The 25762-nt window shown below is 48.1% G+C and overlaps 1 protein-coding gene across 1 annotated transcript; it reads right to left on the bottom strand.

The window, feature by feature from the left end:
• Positions 1-1395: 1395 nt before the first annotated feature.
• LOC149343717 (potassium/sodium hyperpolarization-activated cyclic nucleotide-gated channel 1-like) lies at positions 1396-25762 on the bottom strand. Its single transcript, XM_089547058.1, has 10 exons — positions 25148-25762; positions 25007-25035; positions 23683-23916; positions 21859-22028; positions 20229-20503; positions 16791-16940; positions 11430-11648; positions 10619-10765; positions 6823-7066; positions 1396-1694 (listed from the first exon to the last, which is right to left on the bottom strand). The coding sequence occupies exons 1-10, from the start codon at positions 25760-25762 to the stop codon at positions 1489-1491; spliced, it is 2289 nt and encodes a 762-aa protein (XP_089403184.1). The 3' UTR covers positions 1396-1488.

Here is a 25762-nt window from a genome sequence, read left to right as displayed (position 1 = left end):
GCCGCTTCCCCGAACCGCTTGGCGCGGAATCACTGGGCCGCTTCGGAGCCATGCGTCTCACTCACTCGACTGCAACGAGACGTCTGGCGAAGGAGCGGCGGTGTAGCTGCCACCGCCGACGCGCGCGCTCGTTCTACCGCTACTGTGTGACGTCATGGTTGCTAGGCACAGCTGCGCCCCCCACTGGGGCGCCGGTTGCTAAGGAGGTGAGGAGGTTGCTCTTCTACTTTCTCTTTTTAAAGGGTGTCCACTGCTGGTTACAACGAACAACAGCGGCGCAGCGAAACGCAGAAACGGGTGCCTAAGAGCTGCGCTCTAAAATTATAAGCAGATACTGAAAGGTACAGTATTCTGCCTTCTCACCAAGCTTGATGATCGAGGCAGCCGAAAAATCGCACTTTGTATTAAGTGCGCGTCTGGTAGAAGGTTTGTACGTAACTTATCATACAGGAAACACGATGCAAAAGCTATCTGAGTAAAGAAATTGAGATCATCTTTATGAATGCAATTTCTTACACATTACTCAACTGTTATGTTAAGATTGTATATACACATGAATCTTGCAAATTTCATAGTGCAAAGCCATATATAGCGATTTGGCTTTTATACAGCACTAGTTATTTTCCGTACACTAAGCATATCTCCACGCTGCTTACTCTGGTTACATGGATATAAAACATCATACGCGATATTACTGAAGCCCCACCAATATACTTCGCTATTAATCTATTTTTTGTCGACCTGCAAGCCTTGTGCAACATTATCGCATCTCTAGTGCCCCGCCGCAGTGGCTCAGTGGTTACGGCGCTCGGCTGCTGACCCGAAACACGCTGGTTCGATCCCGCCGGCGGCGGACGAATTTCGATGAAGGCGAAATTCTAGAGGCCCGTGTGCTGTGCGATGTCAGTGCACGTTGAAGAACCCCAGGTGGTCGAAATTTTCGGAGCCCTTCACTACGGCGTCCCTCATAGCCTGAGTCGCTTTGGGACGTTAAACCACAATAAACCAAACCAAACCAAACCAGCATCTCTAGTATTTTTGACTACGCGAGAGACACCAACCAGATTGGCCAGCTTATTATGTGCGAACGGGCATGTTAATCTGGCGCCTGATCAGCTGGCACCGACTCTGTTTCTGACAACGCTAAGCAACGTGAGACAGAGCAAAGCTGGTCGAAAACATAAAACTGCGCCTGCAGACGACGAGACAGAGAAGAAGTAGGCAGGACGCGCACGCGCTTCTTGTATGCAAGGTTAGCATAGTTTCGTGATAACGATTGAAGTATATAGTTGCCGTTTCAAAGACTGTACAGAGTGGAGGCACTAACTCCTTTGATAAAAGAGGCTTCAGCTGTTTAGTTGAAACACGAAACGATGCATATTGTCTGTGGTCACTGCTCTAATCGATGTGAGCAAGTAAAACGCATCAGAGTAGTCGCGTCGGGTAGCCTCGTGTTCTATTTGTGTTCCCATAGTGCCGCTGGCGTCGTCAGTAGGACAGCTGGGTCATCTCGGATGACCCCTGCGGACTGGAGCGAACTTTATGCTCCTCCACGATCTCGTCGACGATGGCGCGCACGTCTGGGTGGCGCATCAGGACCTCGTTGAAGTCGTCGCGCGTGAGCGAGAAGAAGCGGCAGTAGCGTTCAGCGATCACCGTGCGAAGCCGCAGCACGTCGTGCAGCAGGGCCACCTCTGCGCAGGAGAAAAATGGAGGGGTCTGAGCGTCGCGCAAGCGACCCAGGCTTTGCGAATTCAGCCCGTCATGCTTGAGAACAACATCCTGCTGGCAGACGTCCGAAGAACATGTCTGATGATGTTGCTATACATAAAACACCGGAGGGCATAAAGGGATAATCCCGGACCAGGCGTAATTTGTGCACGTCGTTTCCCATCTTGCAAAGCGAGCGCAAGTAGTGGGAGTCGGTTGTGCCCTTTAGTAAGACCGGTGGGGGTGGTGAAAAACATTTACTGTCTATTAAATTCATAGAGATGATTGGGTTAGGGCCCTATTGGCCCTTTCCCCTCACAATACCAGGTGGAGCCCCTATTCCGGGTCCCCATTGGCAAGCAACGCCACCCGCGTCCGTTGAGCCAATGCCTTCTGGGCCTTGAGGTCTTGATCATGGAAGACAGTTGGGCTAGTTGGTGTGTATTCGTTAGTGACTGAGACATTTCAACTAGCGTGGAAAGCACAAGGACAGCGACAAAAAGGAACCGACGGGAAGCTGTCCCGTCGGTTCCTTTTTGTCGCTGTCCTTGTGCTTTCCACGCTAGTTGCAATGTCGCAGTCACTAACGAATTGAGGTCTTGACAGCCTAGCAGGGCCGCCTCCCAGTCCTCTCTGGTGGGTAACTCAAGAAAGCAGTGACAAAGGCCCATCAAAGGGAACCCTCCATCTAAAGGCGTCGGTCTATTGTCATGACGTTGTGGTCGACCGCCTTGCATCTGCCAGCCACCTGTGATGCCATACTGGTGCAAGATGGTTGACAGCAACGTCATGACAACAGGCCGGCGCCATTGGTTGTAGTATCGGAATATAAATTCCAATATTGGAGTATAAATGGAGTATTTGGAGTATCAATGCCATTTTGAGGGCATTTGCCGCTGTCTTCTTGAGTTGTATCTGACGCTCGAAGCAGGTTCCCTCTCGAAAAACACAACAGAAAATTTTCTGTGGTCACAACAGATTTAAACATTATAAAATTGATTTTTGAGGAAAGGAAATGGCGCAGTAACTGTCTCGCATCTCGGGAGACAACCGAACCGCGCCGCAACTAACGTACTGATGAGGCGGAACTCTGCTGCACATTTCTAAATTTAAAGAACAGTAACGCGAAAGGCGTTGACGATTTGCAGGTACAGCTAGTAAAATACGTAATAAATATCACCGCGCCTTGCTTATCATACAACTGAGTACTTAAATTAGGCCGCTTTTCGAGTGTTATGAAAAAGGCAAACGTTTCAGTCGTACATAAGAGGAGTGAAAAGAATGACATTAACAATTATGGGCCCATATCTGTACTCCAGGAGACAGAAAGAAGGCGGAACGGGTCACAGAGCGATCACGGGTTAATGACATCCTAGTCGAAATCACGAGGAAGAAATGGGCTTGGGCTGGGCATGCAATCCGAAGGCAAGATAACCAATGGTCCTTAAGTGTAACGAACTGGATTCCAAGAGAAGGCACGCGAGCAGGGGTGGAAGAAAATTAGGTGGACGGATGAAATTAAGAATTTTTTTTCGAAATGAATTTAAGCGCACAAGAACCCGCACACAAGAGGAGGAAACATACAGGACAGGGGCTAACTTCATCTGATTTATTCGCAGGCAAGAGAGCAAATATATCCATAAAAGGAGATATGCGCAGTAAAGAAACACATCGTCAGTTCACAATACGTGCTCATGATACCTGTACTCTGCCTGCAAAAGATTAACAGACGTGTCACTCACACAGTCATGCCTCCTCTTCTTGATATGAAAGGCTTCTAATAGTTCACATCCGGTCCTATCACCGCCTCTGGCAAGTATCTTTATCTCCTTCAGCCGCGGCTCGCACGCTCTGCAGTTCGCACAATGCTCTACTAAATGTGTGCCTCCACCCCTTAACGCCCGCAAATTTCTTTATTGCGCATGTCTCGTTTTATGTATATATTTTCACTCTCTTACCTGCGAATAAATCAGATGAAGTTAGCGCCTGTCCTGTGTGTTTCCTCCTCTTGTGTGCTTGTTCTTGTGCGCTTAAATTCATTTCAAAAAAGGCTATGCACCATCTAGCCCAAACAGAAGTTTTGTTAAATTAAGAAGTTTGCAGGTATAGGGTGGCCGCGGCTAGCAAAGGACAGGGTTAACTAGAGAGATATGGGACAGGCCATTGTCCTGCAATGGGCGTAGTCAGGCTGACGATGATAATGATATATGCTCCGTATTTTTTCTAAAGGTCTAGAGAAGATAATATTTGCACGTGCTAACAGCTTCTTTCAGAAGCATAGTTTATTACAAACTGTCAGCATGGCTTCCGGAAAGGCTAATCTACTGAAACAGCGTTATTGACAATGAAAGAATTAATAATAAACAACTCTGAGAACAACAACCTAACCTTGGCGTATTTATTGATTACAGCAAGGCTTTTGACGACTTAAATCACCAGATACAAGCTATTTTCATATGTGGTGTTGTAATGAAAGCTTAATCTGAACTCCTGAAAATTTGGAAATGGTCTAACATCTTAAAAATTAATGCAGATAAAACTAAAGGCGTACTGTTCAAAGCCAAGAACAAACAGGCAGAAGACATACACAAGCCTCATTTTCTTGGGACTCGAGTGATATATTTGATAAGCATAAAATATTGGGCCTAACCTTTTCAGCTGATATGATGTGGACTATTCACATCGGATCATCAAATTATTTGTCATCAGCAGCAGGTGCAATAACCCGATGCCAGCACTTTCTGCCGGTAAAAGCTAAACTGCAAATTTATCACGCTCTTGTAGCAACTCACATAATTTACTGCACGCTTCTGTGGGCTACAGCTGAAGTTAGCCATATGCACATTATTCTACGTATACGCACGAAGAAGCACTGCGCTACAATGCCAATTTGCCACGACTACACCCGTCGCAAATAATTTACTGGCTTTGACGTAATTAATGTAACGAACATTGTTGAATTCCGTTTCTTGCACTCATTGTTCTTCTCCGATGAGAATTTTAAAGCAGTTTTAGCTACTTGTTCCGGTCTAACTATCCAATGAAATGATAATCGAACCCGTGCTCCAAACCAATGGTTGATGCAGCAATGCCGTTTAAGGTACATACTGCAATCACTTGCCTATCATGTTCCCTTCGTGCTGAATAAATAGGGGGAAAAAATTGTGGCGGTCTATCGATGCTAAGCACGAAATATTGTGCGAAAGCAGTTTTTCGCAGGTCGATACCACCGCCACGTACCTGAAAGCGTGATTGAGGTGCCCACTGATCCAGGGAGTCAGTTATGCGTCTTTTCTGTTCTTTCCTCAGAATCAGTGGAGTCTACAACGTTGTCAACGCTAACGCCAATGAACCCATAGAATGCCGGCGGCCTATTGCGCCAGTGCTGCGTTTCTGCCAAAACGAACGCCAACGCAAGCAGCGCACATCTCACTCTCAATACCGCCACGTAGATCTAAAGCACGACTGACGTGTCCACTGGCCCAGGGAGCCAGTTATGTGCGTTTCCTTTGCTTTGTGACTTTTGCGCACAGATGAAAGCTGATGAAGACGACCATGTAAAATGCACAGCGCGAGTGTGTTGCAGTTTAACACGAGGCGCGAACGGCTGCGGCGATAGCATAGTGCTCTCGTGCAGTGACCAGCGAAGCTCATCTGGTCGCGCCACGGCGAGTTCGAAACCCAGTCGCGGCAGTATTTATTTCTGCATGCATTTGAGGGAGACATCGCCTTTTTCAGGGCTGCTAGTGAAGTAGTGCGTTCGCACTGAAACTACGTATTGATTTCTCTACTTTTACTCGAAGGCCGACTCGCGGGTACTTAGTGAACTACTGATACTGTTCTTCTTACATATTTGCGGTTGCTTTGAAAGTGTGCAAACATAATTATTCGTTGAAAATGTTTTTTTTTATTCCTTGCTTTTGGTGCTACCTTTCATTTATATTGTTTCATAACTGCTTTTCCTATAAACAAGGTCCTTGAAATGTAAGTTGCTGTTTTATACTTGTGCATTGTTCTTACGCAATTGTCATCTGCTGACGTATGTGCGGGCCGCCGGCTCTCTCACGCAGACTGCGACTGCTTTTTCGCTGGGGATGGGAATAAAGATTGATTGACAGAGTTTTGTAGTATTTTTTGCCACGGACTTAGGGTAACAACAGACATTTTTATACTAATAACACAGTTTTCTATAGTGTTGTGTTGTCCCTTGTCGTATTGACAGAACTACGGTCATACAGTACAGAAAAATACTGCAGTACTACAGAGAAATCTGTCATTACGACAGAACGACAAAAGTTCTGTAGTATTTTGGGCAGAGCTCTGTCCTTTTTTTTTAATGGGTTTGCCGTATTTTATTTACCGGATTTAAAGGGAAGCTGAAACGGTTTTTTGAGAATTCGAGGTTATTCAAGAATTCGAATCTATCTAGGTTCTAGATAAAGCATGAAAAGTATTTTTGCTCTAGCATTTAAAATGGTGTCATAATCATCGATTAAAACCGCGACGATGTTCAGGCTTCTCCTCACTACGTTGGAGGAGTGCGAGTAAACTCGGCAGTGACGTCATTGTTGCCGAAATTTCAGATGTCCGCTGCTTACGCCTGCATGCTGCTGTGTCTCCTCAGATGGCGCCAAACAGTGCATCGTGAGCTTCACCTTTGATGGCGTCGGTTTTCTTCTATGGAATAACCGTTTCTTCGCTGGAAACGTAGTGCCGTCATATATGACGTCATTATCAGGGCCTCTGCGCGTCGCTGTGCACTTCAGAGAAGCCTGAACGCCGACGGCGACTTTATACGGCGATTACGCCACCGTATCAAATGCTAGATCAAAACGATTTCGCAGGCTTTACCTGCACGTTTCGCACATTCGGCAGCCTTAAACCCATCGAATTCTAAAACCGCTTCAGAAGCCCTTTAACGAATGACAGCGTTGCGTTTGGATGGTGAAAAAAAATCGCTGACACGGCGACGCAACGTGGTTTCGTCTGACATATGAGAGAGGGAGGAGATTGGGCGTTTCACGCCTTGCAGAAAAATGGGAAGTGACAGGCACGCGGTGTTGTGTAAACAAGCGGCTGATCCAACGCTGGAAAGACAAGTAGTAGACGCACCGCCGAATCTGTCCCCTGGCATGACGGTGGCCACGGTGGTGCCGACGTTGTTGACGACGCGGGCGCTGCCGGACTGCAGCAGGTAGAGGCGGTCGCCCATGGTTCCCGCGGCGGCCACCACGTCCCCCGGCGTGAAGAACTCGGGCCGCATGTGCACCACCAGGTCGCGCAGAAAGTCCGGCTCGGCGCGAGCGAAGAAGGGCACGTTGCGCAGCACCCGCCGGCAGTTGTGCCACATCACGCGCTGCGCGCCACGTGCAGCATATAGTACAAGACAAGAGGCATATAGGCAATAGACAATAGGCATATGGTACAAGCTGCCTTGTAGGCCCAGCCGTTAAAAACAGTACAACGCAGGAATAACATTTACACAGACATGCGCAAAGGCATCTTGTCAAACCCAGATAAACTGTTGCCACTCACATGCGTAAAACTAGAGAAAACAAAAAAAAACGCAATCATCCAATTCAGTCAGCAGCAAAGATAATAGAAATGTAGCACATCACTGCCTCACGTGTGACTGTGTTCCGTATTTTGTTGACACGGAAGTGTTGTTTGTACATCACAATCAGCGCACGAGGGAGATCGCCGAAGCATTCCACATCATCAGGAAGGGCGAGGGACGCGTAAGCAAATCCTCGATTAGCTCAGGGAGGGAAATGAGCTTGCTTCATTCTGGGTAGGGATGGTGAGGTAATGACACACGTGCCTTGAATGGCTGATTGCGGTTTTCTTGCTTTCTCTAGTTTTACGCATGTGAGTGGCAACAGTGTATCTGGGTTTGACAAGATGCCTTTGCGCATGTCTGTGTAAATGTGTAAATTGACTGCCTACGTGTGAATAAAATTCAGTTGCAGGAAAAACTGTTTGCAGTTTAGCCGAGCTAAGCGTGGTTTGGCGAAATCGTCCCGACGACGTAGACTGCTCCTGCCGACTCACTCCGCCCATAGCGACAAGTGGAATGCGAATGTCGCGAGAGCGGCGCCGGCTCCTTTTTGCAGCAAACGGCGAGTCACGTGGTTGCCACGTGGCTGCCACACCTCCACTTGAAGGTCAAATTGCGGTGCCAGTGACCTTGGCTTGGTTAGGCCAGTAAAGCTTTCGCTTTAAAAGTGAAGATACGGGTTGTTCTCTCAACACTCATACTACTATGCTCCGCTTCTGCATCGCAGTTGAAGGTAAGCTCAAGGTACGGTTGCCCTTTAAAGGGCGCAGAAGACTCGTAGTGCATAACTGATAAATGCACTACATGGGTGGAAGATCACGCTTTTGAGTTTGTGCACAGAGTGTTATGACACTGAGTGTGTCCTCTACCGCTCTTCGTAGGGCCGAAGAAAAGACATCATAGCTCCCAGCGCATTGTCGACGTCGTAGCAGACTTGCATGCCATGGTCGCTTACGTTTCATGCATGCGGCCACAGATAAGTTTCGGCCACTCGCTGTTCAGTTACAATAGCGTGTCAATCTTGAAATAATTATCAGCTGCTTCTTTATTGCAAGGTATATATATTTACATTAGGGGAGCTCGATCTACGGACCAGAGAGGCGGTGCCACGCTGCGCCACCGACGCTCCAGTCCGGCCGTGCCCGATCAAACACGTAGGTTGTTGTTGATATTGATAATACTTTGCGATGCCTTGTGATGTGATGAGAGCGACGGGTATAAATAAAGCAGTGTAGAGCTGCGCTTCCTAGAGCGAAGTCCGAAAGGGAGTCTGAGAGATCTTCCCGAGAGACGTGTCCATCCACGGAAAGGATGCGGTCGCTATTCCTTCTGGAGGTAACGAAGAATTCACTGGTGAATATCATTAAGGCCTGAATTCTCATGGTATAGGTGCTCAAGGGTAACCTCTCTCTGCACGGTGGTGGGGATAGAATTTTCGTCTCGGTCGGGGCACGTTCGTGTAGACCGTCGGTCTTCCTGAAGATACTATCTATGTTTTGGGGGCGAAGCTTGTTCCGTGCTGAATTCGAGTAAGAAAAGTTAGGGTTAGTTGGGTACGCCAGGGAAGAAAAAGCACTCAAAAAGACGATGACACAGATACGGGCACGCAGTAAATGTAGGATTGATTGACCGACCGGAACCGCTTTATTCCACAGACGGAGAGGAGCAGGTCAGGAAACATGGGTGAAGATGCTTTAGGAAGGGTCCAGGGGGACTGCAAGGAGGCGCAGTGATTGCTAAGGACGTATACGGTGTCCTAGCTGTCTTCTTATCCCTAAGAGAATCGCAGCCGAGGATCCATAATATAACAATCAATTTATAAAAAAAGATGGCAGAGCGCAGCGGTGGCGAGAAGCTCAGCTGCTGAGGCGGTCGCGTGACTGCGCCGGATGCCACTGCGCTGGTTGATACCGTGCAAAAACCGCCACTCGGTGCACAAGCACATTCACACCCATAACCCGTGGGAAGCATTGACGCCGGTTATGTTGAGCGAGTGCGCGGCAAAGGATTTTTCAATTAAAAAAAAAAAGAACGTCTTTAGTTTTCGTTTCCTTTTCAATTTCTCAGACGATTACCACGGCTAAAGCAGCAGCAATCGATACAACTCGCCACTGTGGTTTTAGGCAGACTTAGCCGTGGCATATGTTCAGCACAATCGCTGAGGGCTGTCATTTCAACACCGTGCAGCTGATACTATAGCTTCATCATGAGCCGAAACAGTACCTTTTTTGCGGAGAATGTGTACCGGGCAGGTTACCCTAGCTCTAAGGCGCAGTTGATAGTCGATGCGATAAGCGAAAACTCACTGACACCACCCGTGGTCAATGCATGTAACCCAAGGCATTCGTACCCTTTGTATACTGGTTTTCGACTCAGTTCACTGATTCTAGTCAACAGGAATATGCCATGTTTTGAACAAGTGACAAAATGTTTAGGTGCGGTAAGGGGCTGCAGCTATCGGTGTCACTCACATCTCTTCCCAGAGCGGCACAAAGTCTAGCAGTTATTTCTGTTCCCACCAATCAGCATATGATATCGTACGGTGGATACGCCAGAATGAGACTACTTCCGTATGCTATGCACCGTGTGTTTTAGTTAATGTAATATATAAATTCATAAAAATGATATGTTAGCCACGGAGCGCTTCTTTCAAAGTCGTTATTTGGCCAGGCGTAAGGCTTGCTGATGCATATCTGTCACCATCAACTGATCAGATAATATGTAATCAGCTTTTAAATTAAACTGCATACCATGTATTGTCTTGAATAAAATGAAACGGCTTATATATCCTCATCAGACTCGGCACAAAGTAACGCACGGTCGTTTTCTCCACCATTTCTTAATAATGCGCCAATTGATCCGTCTAAATTCGGCGTAATATTGCAGAGTTGAGGCCGTCTATAACTGCATCTTCAAGGACTTCGCAGCAAAACAGGCGCGCTGATCACCCGCTTTATTGCAGTTTTGTTTTCAAGATAGGAGATCTACTGACGGTTTCTAAATAAGCACAATGTTTTTTTTGTTTTACGTTTTGATACAAGAGGATCAGTACCTTTGATTGTGCGACATACACTGCGTCAAATACATTTAACCTCATACGCGATAGAATCTCGCTGCCACTTTTTGAAGGCACATCTGCTCATTGCGTAAAGCTTGGGGAAAAAAAAAAGGATGTTCAAGAAAGTTATTGGACATGTAGCTGCAAATCCACTCGCGTACTTTATATAAGCGTCTTAATTTATGCAAACAAAACTGAACTTTCGCTCAGGCTACGCACGCCTAGCGAGCTCGAAAAAGGCAACTCTGTGTTCAAGAGGACCAGCACATAAGCGTCTATACGGATGCACACACCTGCCGCAGCGGATCGGAAAGCGCGTCGATGATCTGGTTTTCGTCGAAGACTCGCCCTTTGTACCGGTTCTCGGCGTAGTCACGTATCCGGTGCTGTAGCTTCGGTGGCAGCATGTTGTAGTTCATGTAGTCGTCCAGGTCGCGTATCTGAAAATGTACGCGTTCCGTGCTTAGCGTTGTCGCCCTCAGTCTCTACAGAGAATCGATGAGTCGCGACCGAGACGTCACAGCTTCGTACGAAACCTCTACCGCTCTGGGCGAAAAACTCGTGACTGCATCAGGAACACCTGCCACGGTGGCTTAGTGGTTAGGGCGCCCGGCTACTGAGCCGGAGTGTCTGGGTTCGAACCAGGCCCCGACCGAGTTGGATCCGGGTATTCCGGCTCAGTAGCTCAGGAGCGTCCTAACCACTAAGCCACCGTGGCAGGTGTGGGTTTGGCGGCGTTTCCGTCGGATTTATATTTAAGAGGATGACGAGGAAAGGTCAAGCGAGTAGGGCGGCGTAACAGAGGCCAGGACCCAACACATGAAACGGCGCTGCGCTTGTTAAACGCATTACTCAGAAAGCGTTATAGTATAGAAAATTTTTTCCCAACACAAACCACCGCTCCCTCCCAAAGCATTGCTCAGAAGCACTCGCTCATATTCAATATCGCTTCTACGAAGGGGGCGGGTGCGAAGATCATCCCATTCTCCGCCTCTTTCAAAAATCTACCCAGCGACGGCTTCGTCGACATATACTTGACCCAAAAGTGAGCTATAATCGCCCCATACATGCGCTCAAACAGGCGCCGACGTGAGGTGGGCGCACCTTCTGCCTGTTCCTGAGCCGGGTGAAGTTCATGGAGGTGATCATGTCGATGCAGGATCCGACCAGCAGCGCCTGCAGGATGTGCCCCGTGGCCATGCAGCCGCAGCGCAGCCACGAGTCCGTCGCGTTGTCCGCCTCCACGGCGCCCATGCCGACGCCCATCATCATGGACGTGGACGCGTACACCGACCACGAGTACTGGCTCGCCCACGACGAGTTCTGCAGCGGCAGGCGGCAAGCTTTCGGAACACCGAGCTAAGGCCAGGTGTTTCAGGGAAGGTGATCACTAATGTTTTTTAAATATGGTTTTTGAGGTAAAGAGAAGCTTTTTGTGGCATAGTAATAACTGTGTTGGCGGACGTCAAAAACAGGCGAATAAATTCTAATAGTTAGCTTTCTAACTATGGCCGAGAGGCACCTGATTACAATTAGAGATTTGTAGCCGGCCATGAATAATAAGCCATATCAATTTTTAAAATTTAGAAAACGTGATTATCGTAGCCGCTGTGGCTCGTGACACTACATCGTGCCAAAATATATGCGCTTTCGAAAAGCGGACAGGCGAAGCAACCCCTACAGTGCACGTAACTAGTGGAAATAGCCAATTTTGCCGAAGGTAATCGCGTTTTCTGAATTCTATAAACTGATACGGCTATTACTAACGACCGGCCACAAGTCTCTAATTCCAATCAGGTGCATATCGGTAATAGATAAAAAGCTATTAGAATTTAGTTAATCAATCTTCTAGTTAACATGGTTCGCCTGTTTTTTAAGGTCCGCCAACACTGACATTACTATGCCGCAAAAAGCTTCTCTTTACATTAAAAGCCTTATTTTTAAAAATTAGTGATCAGCTTCCCTGAAATACCAGCTGAAGCTTGCTCACGTTCGTCTCCATTGACTAGTCCGAATAAAAGTTTTCACCAGTGGCTGAACGAACACTGCCGAAAAGTTGCGGCTTCAAAGCACTGTACTGAAGCAACATAATGCGCATACTTTTCCTTCTACTCCCGGGATTAACCCTATAGCCCTCCTCAACACGATAGGCCCACACACTCGCCCATGGTGCTGCAGCACATTCTCACTAGCCAGGTGAACATGTTATGTTATTAGTGGCTATCTGTTATTAAAATAAAATAACAGTGGTAGGCAAAGGTGTTGCTAGCCGCGGCATCTGCCATCTAAACCTGATGCACCTTAACAGCGGCTGCCGGGAGGCAAAGGACAGGGAGAGGAGGGGTAGAGGGAAAGAAAGGGGGGGAGCGATAGTAGGAAAGGATAGGGGTACGGCGGCAGTATGCACTATGTACAAGTACAGGATATGGAAATACAAGGTGAGCATAGCGATTAACCATTCTCAATAGGGGTGTGCGAATATCAAATTTTTCGAATACGAATCGAATACGAATACTTGGTTCCGAATATCGAATCGAATATCGAATAATCAAGGACAGACGCATTTTACTACTACAAAACATTTATTTGAGCACCCAAGAACATCACAGTTCAACTATCAGTGATGAAATGAGCCCAAAAGGTGTGTGTGGCTGCACAAAAAGTATCAAAGTCTCGAACATTGTTCTTAGAAGAGTGGAATTATCAGAGAAGATGGCTAGTACACAGACAGCATTGATCAAGGCTAGCTTGCCATAAGCACAAAAGCGCATCGCTGGGATGGACATAAAAGGTTGTCGTGAAGGAAAACCGGCTGCTCCACATGGTGAGGCAGAAGTAGTTCCCTTCTAGCTGAAACGACTTCTCCATCCACAGAAAATGCCCTCTCAATTGGCACTGAACTGGCACGTATTGAGAGGTATTTCGTGCACAGCTCTGACTATACCAGCTTCGCAGCTATAGCCACAAAGAAGCTCACCAGCGCAATCAGCTACTGCATGGCCCAACGTTACGCATTGCTCTGGGCGCCCCCATGTTGTTATGTCTCTGTCGATAGGACTTGCGGACCGAAATGAACGCCGGTGCTCGCAATAGAATATTCGGCTAGATACAAATATTCGCGTCGTGTCGAATATCCGAGACAACACGAATACTTGGATTTCGAATCGAATACGAATACTAAAAATATAATATTCGAATTATATTCGAAAATTTCGAATATTCGCACACCCCTAATTCTCAATGGTTAATGATATTCTAGTTGAAATCAAGAGGAAGAAATGGGCTTGGGCAGGGCATGTAATGCGAAGGCAAGATAACCACTGTTCCTTAAGGGTAACGGAGTGTATTCCAAGAGGAGGCAAGAGCAGCAGGGGACGGCAGAAAGTTAGGTGGGCGGATGAGATTAACAAGTTTACGGGGATACGGGGGCCGCAACTGGCAAAGGACAGGATTAATTGGAGAGACATGGGAGAGACCTTTGCCCTGCAGTGGGTGTAGTCAGGCTGATGATGATGATTATTCTCAATGGTAAAAATGGGAACACGTGATGCCGGAAAAACGCACCAGTGAATTTTGCGTTACGACAGACTACGACTACTGCGATGACGAGAGATGGAGAGAGCCTCGCTGGTTCTTCACAGTTAGCGGTGTTTACAAACTGTTCCATGCTTTTGGAGCAAAACGCATTTCCGGATGGGATGCAACAGAACAATGTTGTGTTTCTGAAAAATCTTTTTTGAACGGTGTTTCTCTTCGAGACAGTGGATCATACTTCCCTGTACATTCCCTCTCGTCGACAGGCAGTAGGCCTCACATTTCACTCTCAGGTGAGCCAAAATAGTTATTTTCGAGCTCTGCCCGCGAACATGTCAACACTGGTAATGCGTACTGTACACTTGTTTTCTTTTATTGCGAAAGCAATACTAGTTGCACTTTCAGCCCGTCGCGTAGCGAGGCCGGTAGCTACCAAATTAGCATATTGGATTGGATTGGTTTGGTTTGGTTTGGTTTGGATTGGATTGGATTGTATAACCGATGCATCAGCACCACCACCAGCTACACTACCAGCTGAACCATGGCGTAGCTACGGATATTGTTTTCGCAATTACCGGGCTTAACCAAGCTAAGCCACAGCCATTTTTTTTCTTATTTTTAATGATTTGCAGTCGACCTCGGGTCTTGTTAATTTACTCTTCCAAATTGGCAGCATACGATACTAAGGCCGAGCGGCGAGGGCTTGTGTTATAGTAATTAAGCACACATAGCAAATTTCTTCAGACAGTTATATTACAGGTGATAAAGCACACTTAGCAAGATTCTTCAGACAGTTATATTACAGGTGACAATGACCCGAGTGAGATGTTTATCCAGGGACAACATGAGGTGACGCAGGTGCTGCGGTGTTTGAACAAAAGTTGACGGTCCTTCGGGTTGTGGCAAACTTGCAGCAGCGGCTTATAGTAATGCTCCTTGGTTTGCGAAATTCTTGTCCACATATATGGACACTGCGGGAAAAGCAAACTCCTGGGCTAGGATATGTACAACGTCTTTCGAGTTTCGAAGTCCGGCGCAAGTGTTTTTTTTTTTTTTCGCTAGTGTTTCCTATAACCACCACCCCTGCCCCCCCCAAAAAACAAAAAAAATTACATTTCAGAAGAGCTCCCGAAAATATCCAGCAGTAACAGTGCGACGTGACCCGGTACAACACAATGGTCCTCGCCAGAATTCTGACAATTATTTTAATTCAAGCGCCAGCTTGAAACTGGACGCTTTTCAATAATGAAGTGGCGTACCCTTCTGAAGAAATACAGAAGTATACCAAGTGTTTCAGCAAGCACTTTAAAAAATGCCTGAAAACAGGGCGGTTAAAATAGGGGGATAATATAGTTGAGCATTCGACGGAAGCCCGTCCGGCGAAGGAAATTCAGCATATTGAAGGAAACAGAACTCGCCGAGGTCACAGAGGAGGTCCTCTGTGACCTAGGCGAGTTCTGTTTCCTTCAACACGGAACATACTGTCAGCCGCTGCGGAGGTCATTTATTAAAAATCGCAGTAACCAATGTGTCGTTCTGCCAAAGTTAACGCTTCCATTGTAAAAATGCTGTACCAACTAGCCCCTATCGTAGGTTTATTGTCAGTAATTCGCTTACCAAATACAAAGATTTACTGACTGACCTTTCAACCGATACAGTTTGGTGAGTAGCGCCAGTGGTGGGTTCGTAGCCACATGCAAAACAATGCGATACTAGTTTCTGCAGTGAAGAAAAAAAAATATTTCTCTAATGCCCTGCAGCGCGAGGAAATCCGGTTATTTCTCCGCGTAAAAAGAAATTGAGCGCATGAGGTGCGCAAGAAGCGCAGTGCGAATTCATCGTCTTCTGGTGACGTGTTGCAATCACTACGGCTCCAAATTAGATCTGTCTGCACCATTGTACTAAGGCACGCACTTTCTTTTGTTAGTCGCTCTCGAAAATAACGGTCAATACGCCTTTTTCGCTAGCCCGCTCCGCGCATGCGCGCCTCTTCCCCTCCATGCAGCTTCACTGGTTGAAAATGAATTCGCCTGCTACTACAGCACATGCGCAGTTCATGTTAGTGACAGGCGCATGTGACAGATTTAGGCAGCTGTCAAGCACACACACTTGGCACTTCGCAAGTGCAACTCGGTCCTCGTGGAACCAGATCGCGCTTCCGTCTGCCACCAGCGTTTGTTTTCAATAAGTAGCAGACGAATTTTCGCCGCTCCCCAGAGGGCGCCACATGGTGAAAAAGGCGGATTCATGGATTCCTCCATGGGCGAATTAGTTGGCGATGACTACCGATTTCCATGTACTAAGCGACGAACTAATCGACGAACTAAAAGAAAGTGCATGCCGCGGTGCAATAGCCCACGCAGTTAGAATTTGGCGCCGTAGGCACAGCAACACGTCACCAGCGGACGGTGCATATGCACTGAACCTCCTGCGGGCCTCATTTTCGGTATTGTACGCGAGAAAGCAACGCGTTTGCTTGCGCTGGAGGGCTTCAGACAATGGCTTCGATTCAAAAGCTGATATAGCATGGCCTTTTCTGCGGCTTCGAACTCACCATTGGCACATCCGCCAGTCTGAGCTAATTCAAAAGTTAATTAGTGAATTTTAGTTGATAAATTACCTGATTAGGTTGATTTTTACGGCAACTGCCGTCACCACGACTGACAGTTTGTTCCTGTAAACATACATACTATTTTGACTTCCCTATTTTCAGGAATCTTCGAATTTGTTCGCTGAAACACCTTCAGCTGGACTTGACTAATGACAAACCTGCGGGTGTGCATGCACGACATCAAATAACCTTAGTTACAAAGATTAACAATTTCGCCGTTTGTAGAGAGTAACTTGATCAGTCTTGTGACTAAAACGGCGGCGTGGAATGCGTGCCCGAAGATGCTCGGCCTTCCGACAGCCAATGTGCAACGCCCGTACCAGGAGTTCCATCCTCGCCACCCACGACGAGGCAGGGAAGCCCTCGAGACGGTCCACGTAGAACTGCAGGCAGCCGTGCCAGTGTATCAGCAGGAACAGCAGCCCGAGGTTGAACACCAGGCGCACGTACACTCCCGTCGAGTACACGAACTGCGAGAAGTGCCAAGAATCCGGAAGATGGAAAGACGACGCGGCCACGACAACGGACGCTGAGATAGTTCTTTTCTTGGGCAGAAGCTATGCCGAGTTGGGGAACATACGAGGAGGTACCCAAAAGAAACCGGACTTATTTTTGTTTGAACTTATTTGTTCACATTTTAAGCACAGACCTTCAATCTCATTCAAAGTATTCCCCACTTGCAATGATACGCTTGTCCAATATTTCATTTCATTTTTCAAATCATTGTTTAAATTCATCTTTTGTTATGCTTGACAGTGCCTCCGTCGTTTTTTTCTTCACCTCAGCAACATCAGCGAAACGCTTTCCATTCAACTATTTTTTCATTCTAGGAAGCAAAGAAAGTAGCACGGGGCAAGGTCGGAAGAGTATGAGGGTTGAGGAATAGGGGTCATGGCATTTTTGGTCCAAAATTGTCGTAGAGACAGGGCGGTGTGAGCAGGGGCATTGCCATGATGGAAAAACCAGTCACCCGACCGCCACAAATCTGGCCGCTTCCACCGCACACTGTTGCCCAATCTTTTCAAAACAACCAAGTAGAAAGCCTGGCTAACTGTCTGACCCTGCGGAACAAATTCTCAATGGACGACTCCTCTCACGTCGAAAAAACAAATCAGCATTGTTTTGAGGTTTGGTTTCACCTGACGAGCTTTCCTGAGGCGAGATGAATTTGAAGTTTTCCATTGGCATCATTGTTGCTTTGATTCAGGATTCGATTCAGGAACACTTGAGTTGTCCCCATAGCATCGTCCTTGTAGGTATTTCATAGTATTTCATAGTATTTCAAGAGTTTCCATTCAACTTTTTTCGAGCAAAAATCAGAATTTCACTGGCGCACGCTGTTCACGAAAATCAGCCATTGCAAAAACGACATCCACACAAAACAGTCGTCACTCTAAAACTCTGCCTAAACTAGTCTGACCTCCTTCAATGACGGCACTCGGCTAACTGACTCTGGAATGTTCGTTCTATGCGCTCCTAGTGGCAAAACGCGTTACCACAGAAGCTTTGCCGACCAAAAAATTTAGTCCGGTTTCTTTTGGGTACCCCCTCGTATATCTTCGTAGTGATCGAAAGTCATGGCTATGACGAGTCATCATCATCATCATCATAGTCATCAGCCTGAGTACACCCACTGCAGGGCAAAGGCCTCTCCCATGACTCTCCAATTAACCCCGTCCTTTGCCAGTTGCGGCCACTGTATCCCCGCAAACTTCTTAATCTCATGCGCCCACCTAACTTTCTGCCGTCCCCTGCTACGTTTGCTTTCTCTTGGAATCCACTCCGTTACCCTTAAGGAACAGTGGTTATCTTGCCTTCGCATTACATGCCCTGCCCAAGCCCACTTCTTCCTCTTGATTTCGACTAGGATCTCATTAACCTGCGTTTGTTCCCTCACCAACTCCGCCCTCTTCCGATCTCTTAACGTTACACCCATCATTTTCCTTTCCATTGCTCGCTGCGTTGTTCTTAAATTAAGTTGAACCCTCTTTGTTAGCTTCCACGTTTCTGCCCCATAGGTGAGTACCGGTAAGATACAGCTGTTGTATACTTTTCTCTTGAGGGATATTGTTAAACTACCATTCATTTTCTGAGAGAACTGGCGTCTATTCATGCGGAGCAGGGCGGTAATTAATAGAATGGCTTGTGAGCATGGCCGCCGACCCGCAAAGCAGGTCGTAGGCAAAGCTTTTGTCAAAAAGTATAGTGGGAAAAGGGTTGGCTTCTCAGATATGTAGCGGGGCTCTTATCCTATCCGTTGAACTCCTATCTTTCAGAGGGGTGAGAGTTCTTCTCAGGTTCGAGATTTGGAGCGCTGGCGATGCATAACGAGCAGCGCAGCATGACCTGCATAAGGAATTCCCTTGGCCTCTTTACTTTTGACAAAGGCTGTTTTCGTGCGTAAAATCCGTTCGCCGAAAGACAAATAAGGGTGGAATCGTGTTAAGCTGTTCATCAGTAACTGAAGGTCTGCGGTAGTTGTGGCGGAAGAAGATCACACCCTTATCGCACATGGTCACATTCGGCCCCTCAAACGCACGTGAACCTCACCTAAAGTTGGCTCCTAAAACAGACTAAAGGTCTCATGGTTGGACGCGCTGGTGAACTTAGAACATAGTTCATTTATTAACATTACTTCACAGGCTCCAACAACGCCGTAGTGCGTGTGCGTGAGTGTGTGCGTATGCGCGTCTGTGTGCGTGTATGTGTGTGCGCATGTACGTGCGTGCGTGTGCGTGTGTGCGTGCGTGCGTGCGTGCGGGTGTATGTGTGCGTGCGTGCTTGCGGGTGTGTGTGTGTGTGGGTGTGTGTGTGTGTGTGTGTGCGTGCGTGCGTGTGTGTTCGTGTGCATGCGTGTGTGCGTGTCGGGAAAATACAACTAATGTTGAAAAGCAGGTGAGAAATCAATACACCCTGTTTGCAAGTATTAATGCACAAAGAACACAAGAAAAAAAATGAACTGAATTTCTGCACCCAAGAAATAAAGCTGAGAAGAAACAGGAAACAAAATGCATGTATAAACGCATAACGCAGGTGGGACGTCATTATGCTAATTTATTTTTTTAACAATGCTCCTCTCAGTTCTGAACGTTGCCGGGTTCAGTATATATCAATACGGCCCTGGAGGCCATTCCATGGGACGATAGCAAGTGGTAGCGCGGAAAAGCTACAGCCGCGGTGGCTGAGCGCGGTTAAGGCGCTCGTGTACTTAGCCGGAGTACCCGGGTTCGGAACCAACCGCGGCGGCCGCGTTTCAATGGAGACGAAACGCAAAAGGCGCCAGTGTGCTGTGCGATGTCGGTGCACGGTGAAGATCCCCAGGTGGTGGAAATTATATCCGGAAACCTCCACTACGGCAACTCTTTCTTGCTTTCTTCTTTCACTCCCACCTTTATCCCTTCACTTACGGCGGGGTTCTGGTTTCCATCGAGATATGTGAGACAGATACTGCGTCATTTCATTTCCTCATAAACCAATTTTCTTTCTTCTACACGCGAAAGCTAGGTCGGACAGACGTTCACATAAAGTTGTGCTGGTAGTTCGTCAGTTGGTAGTTCCGGATGCCTGTACAAGGATTCGGCAAGCTGACTAAAAGAAAGCATGTCTTTTGAGGCAGGGGCTTTCTGCGCTTCTTCAACACAACACTCGTACACGTATCTTTATAGGCCCACCGCGCCGATACATGAAAGTGCCACGTTCCTGCTTCACAGCGAACTATGACCCAGTGAGTGTCGGTGAGTTGGAGAGAGTGGACTCACGAAGTTCTCCTCGACGTTGGCCAGGTTTCTGATGACTGTGGTCAGGCGACCGATCTTGGGCAGCGCGAGCAGCTTGTTGACACGCAGCAGGCTGGGGTACGCGGAGGTGGCGCTCGGGTCGACGGGCTTCTCGCCGGTGTGCGTCACCACCAGGGCGATGTAGTCCAGGGGCACGCAGCAGAACGAGTCGACGTAGAACCAGCCGCGCCGGTACTGCACCGCCACGTAGTCCGGATCCATGTTGATGCGGCAGTGGTCCTCCTTCATGGGGACGCCTGTTCACAAAGCAGTGTACGCGCTGTACCGGTTAATGTCCTATTGGCGTCATCGTCTGCTACACGCTCAATTTGAAACCGTGGTCAGCACGTATTCAAGACATGCCAACATCCTCGAGATATAATTCAAGGAGTCAGTTAAGTGATTCTTTACCGAAGGCATCATTCATGAACTCTTCTAGCAGTGCCGACCACCGCCACTGTGCAAGCGGTGAAAAAGAGAGGTGAAGTTCGGTGTGTTTAGTACATCCGCCATCGCAGATGCTGTCTGGTGGTCGCCCCGCGCCGCCATAGTTTAACTCGCCGAAACTGCTTTACCAAAACGAAGACACCTTACAACTCATTCGAGCAATTCGTACGGCTTCTGCTGCATTCGTGCTTTCGGACAAGAGAATTTGCTTCAGTTGAGGTGCTTCATTAGACGTGAAAGGTTAGCTTAAGTCAGCCATATTTAGTCATCAATAAGCTCACAGCAACCTGATGGGGTGGTATATGAACAACTTTAAATTGGGAACTCTAAAGATGAAAGCGATAAATGGCTAAAATCTCCTCGTCAGTGACCCTTTATCTAGGGTCTGACTGTTCTTTCCAGCGCGATCCCGACGAGGACGTAAAGCCTGCAGGCCTGCGACTGCGCGTCGTATTAAAACCGTAGACAGGCGAGAGCTATGCTGAGCGCGTTTTAAGACGCTAGTCTTTGACCTCGAGCGCTTAGATAGCAGCAGCAGGCAAAAAGTTTCGAAGCGAACATTCGTACTCGTTTCCTGAACACTTCGACAGCAAGTCCAGTTTTCGTTGACATCACTTTTAACTGTGAGGCAACAATGGAATATTGTAAGATACTGGCTAACCTTCCTAAGCGTAGAAAAATCTTGCTTTTCAAGCTTACCCTTCGCTCGCAGCGAGTACAGTTAAAAGACTGCCATGGAAAACCAATGGGGTGCGTTCTTGGAAATAATTAGCATAAAACTACAAGCGTCCCGAGGAGGGATCTACGGATTTATGCTGCTATCGTGCAATCTTACGATATGCGAAAAAATTCTATTGCCAAGAACAGCAAGCTTGAGCGATTTCTAAGAGCCGCTTGTCCTTGAGTCCGACATGCTGCCACGTGCGCTACATTTTCTCACTGATGCAGTCATTGAGACTAGACACGTGATAAGTTCGGAAATGACATGAAAAGCGAACGAAAGCGAACCGCGCATCGTAGCAGAAGACTGCGCATGCGATAGCCGCATCCGGCGTCCGCGAGCGCCCTCTATGTTTGCAAACACAATGTTGGTCAACACCCACTGAATGCACAGAGGACTGCGAGGCGCCACGAGTGCATAGCCAGACAGGTCAGTTAATGTTACCCGTCCTGAAGTTCAGTAAGACGTCGATGAAAAACAGCACGTCCGAGGCGAGGTTAAAAATGGTCCACTCGAGGTGTTCATGCTGCACGCTGTCGAAGAAGGCCATGTTCAGCGGCATCAGGATCACGTTGGCGAAGCTCATCACCACCATGCAGACGTCCCAGGCGTTCCTGCGCACAACATCCGGACGACCGGTTATAGTGGAAACGAATGGCTCGCGTGTGCTAGAATAAATAATTTCAAGAAAGCAAAGACGCATACCATCACCACCTTTTACATGAGCTGACGGCAGAGATACACGGGCATGCGATTCCAGAGCACGTTAGGGAAACCAGAATCCCGGGCGACAAGCGAATAGGGAGGGGTGAGTAAGTGCGTCAGGCGTTTAACACAACGCGCAGTATCTTTACAGTGACCAAAGAAGAACGAGGCGCAGATGAGCGCACTCTTATACTCTATAAAGACGGTTTATTGTGTAATAACAATGATGCGAACCACAAGGCTGCATGCGGGAGCCACCACAGTGCCATTAATGACGTCTGTGCAAGCGGAAATGGCGGCCGCCGTCACACGTGACCATACCGGATGTAGCGAACTTTAGACAACTCGGGACCAATCAATAATTTAACTGGCATCTGCACCATGGGCGGTCACGCGTGACGCGGTGCGAGCCTCGCGACGTCTCACAGCGTGTCCACTGCGGCAGGGGGCAGTTAAATGAATGACCAGTTGCGCGAAGTGCTCGGGGAGAGCAACCTGGTCTCGCAAGCCCCTCCGGTGGAGGCGCTTGAAACGACCACCTGCGTGGGCAGTGGTGCATCCCTTAACCGCTGCGCCACTGCTTCAGGAAGGGTGAGGACCCCAGCTGTCTATGAATGTAGAGAATGACCAATTCCGCATATACGGCCATTAACCCATTAACGCCATCGCTTCATACAATTAAGGCGGTGCTATCGATAGAATCAGCAGCAACAGAAAATGGCAACGCATTCAAACGTTCCATCGAGGATCGCCTTAGAGTTTTTATTTTTTTAATTGGGTTTTAGTGAAGAACCGCGAGAAAAACATCGCTTAGAATTGGGGGTGAGACGAATAACAGTATTAAGAAGGGTGGGAATGCCTGACCGTTGAGTATTTTATTTCAACGTAGCGCACTTGGCACTGTTCAAAACAGGCTGGATTTGCAAAGAGCTGGAGCCTCACCCATCGCTCTCGAGTCAGAGCGACGTGGATCTTTCCCGACACTTCGCAGGCTTTCCCATATGAATCCAGGATAGTGATCCCGCAGCACTGACGCAGTAATGACGGAAGCTGTAATCTACTCGGATTTTTTAAATTCTTATTTAAAGCACCACAGCTTTTTATTCCGAAATCTGTTGTGTGCATCATGTTTCTAAACAGCTACTTCTTTCTTTTGACAAAAAAAAATTTAAAGGTGCAAAAATTCTGGGTACGCGGCGACTGCGGATAAAAGCGATCGCGATATGCACTTTGCTCGTATTTGCCTTGGAGGCTATCTTTCCGTGCCCTGTTCGCATCTGTACCAAGCCCAGCATAATCCCGCGAATGTGTTACTTGAGAAACAAATCAGAGCCGCGTTCTGGCTCGCCTGGTTCATTTATGCCGCTTGACTTCGGCATAACCTATTCCAGTGCCATGCACCGGAGAAACTAAATCACGAGAGCGGCATGTTTGGTACCTTAAAAGGCTTGCCTGAATTTTCAGGTACTTAGGTAGAGCTTACAGACAACCGTCACAATCATGCGCAGTCACACGACGTTAGTCAAGGAAATGCTCCTGTGCCATGCGCTCCCCATACGCAACCTGAAGGCCTCCTTCGGGTGTATCATCCAGGAAAAGGGCTGGTCCTCGCGGCAGGGCAAGCCGTCGAGGATGTCGTCGTCCTCGTCGGGGAAAACGAAGCCTCGCCGCTTCTTCGGCGGGAGCAGGAACGACTTCAGCTGCCGCTTGAACATCGCCACCAGTCGCCGCTCCACATTTTTGTCCTGCGGGGACGAAAGGGTCGCTATACGTCTGTCCACGCTGTCATCGTCAAGGCTTCACTCCGATGGGAGCTGCGAGAATGATGGCTTCACTGCAACACCTATCGGGACACTATTCATTTAGAGCAACAGGTAGAGGAGGGGGCAGGCAGCTGCGACACACTAGGACGCCGATCGCAACGGCATTTAATTGATAGGAAGTTCTTCGAAAAGTCGTCGCGGTGCTAAAAACTTCCTTGAGTTTCCCATAACTTTGAGACTGAACATGCTGCAGTAGTAACACTACGCAGCCAGTGAGTGTAGTAGAGTCGACCAGGAGGGCTAAATAAGAAAGGGCAGGACGTGAGGTGGGATATATAATGCTTACCCACGCCGCAATGGTGAACGCTCCGCGAGTTACTCCACTAAATAAGCAAAACTAGTGAACGGAACGCATATAACATTGGACGACGCTCAACCTACCCTTACGGGTGCAATGCGAGAGCATTGTACCCATAAATAGATTACATATCCGTAAATGGATTAAAGATGGATTGAATATCCATCTAGCACAAGTATTCCTTCTCTTTCAAAGATTCATAGATAGCGGGAAGTCCTAATACCACTACTGGCGCAATGGTAAGTGGTTAAACGAGTGCCACTGCCTTAGCAGGTGGCTCTTTTAAGCACAGCCACCGGTAGGGAGGCTCCTTGGTCTCACCGTTGCGGTGGTCTTGTGAGCATCCGCATCGCATTCGGGAGATGCTAGGTTCAATCCCTTGTGCTACTGGGTACCCACCAGTTTTATAGTGAGTAGATGATTTCCCCCGGCCTAGTGCTTGGCTTTTCTGGGGCGAAATGCTTAGGAAAAGGGTCTTGGACGAAACTGTTGCGTTTACGGGTCACTGATTCCTTCGGACGTCAAACAACTGAAATCCCCTTCGTGCGGTAAAGCCCACTTGTGGCCCTTTTTTCTTCAGAAGTTCCTGCTCAAGCTCAGAGCGACGGGATTTGAAGGCGCAGGTTCCTTTCCAAAGCTGACCATCCTGGGAAGCCGACCGTAAGGCTGAGGGTTAACCTTGTACCCATTTGACGGAAACTGTCGGTACCCGGCCGGAACGGGAATAACTGGATCTGCGCAAAGCGTTACATGTCATGTTGGCTACCTCATCCACTTTGGATTCATACCAGTGGGCTGCAAAACAAGTTAGCGCAAAAGGCAGTTTTTTTTTTTTTTCACAAAAACTTAAAGGGTCCGTTTGATGCCTGCTAATATTATGAAATCATAAAAGCACGTAAGAGCTTACATTCTCTCTGGGCACCGCTATCTCGAGCTCTTCGTCTGCCGCCCATCCCACCGACGTACGTAACGACGAGACCCCATCTGCGGTGCGGTCTGGAGAGCCGATTTCTGGAGCAGTACCGCTGGTCGCGGCACCCCAGGACACACGGGAAACCTTGCTTCCTTTCCTCGGTTTGGCAACCGCCTTCGGCTGCTCTGTGCTCGCGGACTCTGCCGCAGGCACCTCTTCTGCCACGGTCTGTTGATCCTGGGTCTTGTCCTGGGGTGACGGAGTAGTCGCGGATAATGCCACGTTCACCTCTTCTACCACGGTCTGTTGATCCTGGGTCTTGTCCTGGGGTGACGGAGTAGTCGCGGAATATGCCACGTTCACCTCTTCTACCACGGTCTGTTGATCCTGGGTCTTGTCCTGGGGTGACGGAGTAGTCGCGGAATATGCCCCGGTCGGTTGATCCTGGGTCTTGTCCTGGGGCGACGTAGTAGTCAGGGATCCTACAAAGCGCACCCCTTCGACTACCGTCGGTGGCTCGTAGGTCTCGGCCTGGGGTCGCGATGAGTGACTGGAACTCAGAGTCTTGGATTTGCGCTTCCTGTGGTCTCTCTTCTTTCTACGCGGCAT

This window comes from Amblyomma mixtum, chromosome 5 (assembly GCF_055824585.1).
Source record: "Amblyomma mixtum isolate Tamu chromosome 5, ASM5582458v1, whole genome shotgun sequence".
Classification (NCBI taxonomy): domain Eukaryota; kingdom Metazoa; phylum Arthropoda; class Arachnida; order Ixodida; family Ixodidae; genus Amblyomma; species Amblyomma mixtum.
This window is presented reverse-complemented; position numbering and strand designations above follow the sequence as displayed.

Coding starts and splice junctions, on each gene's coding strand:
- LOC149343717 (XM_089547058.1), bottom strand. CDS start 25,762: ATGCCGCGTAGAAAGAAGAGAGACCACAGGAAGCGCAAATCCAAGACT. Junction 22,029..23,682: donor CACCCGAAGGAGGCCTTCAG/GTTGCGTATGGG, acceptor TGTTGTGCGCAG/GAACGCCTGGGACGTCTGCA. Junction 7,067..10,618: donor TTTCCGATCCGCTGCGGCAG/GTGTGTGCATCC, acceptor CGTGGCGCGCAG/CGCGTGATGTGGCACAACTG.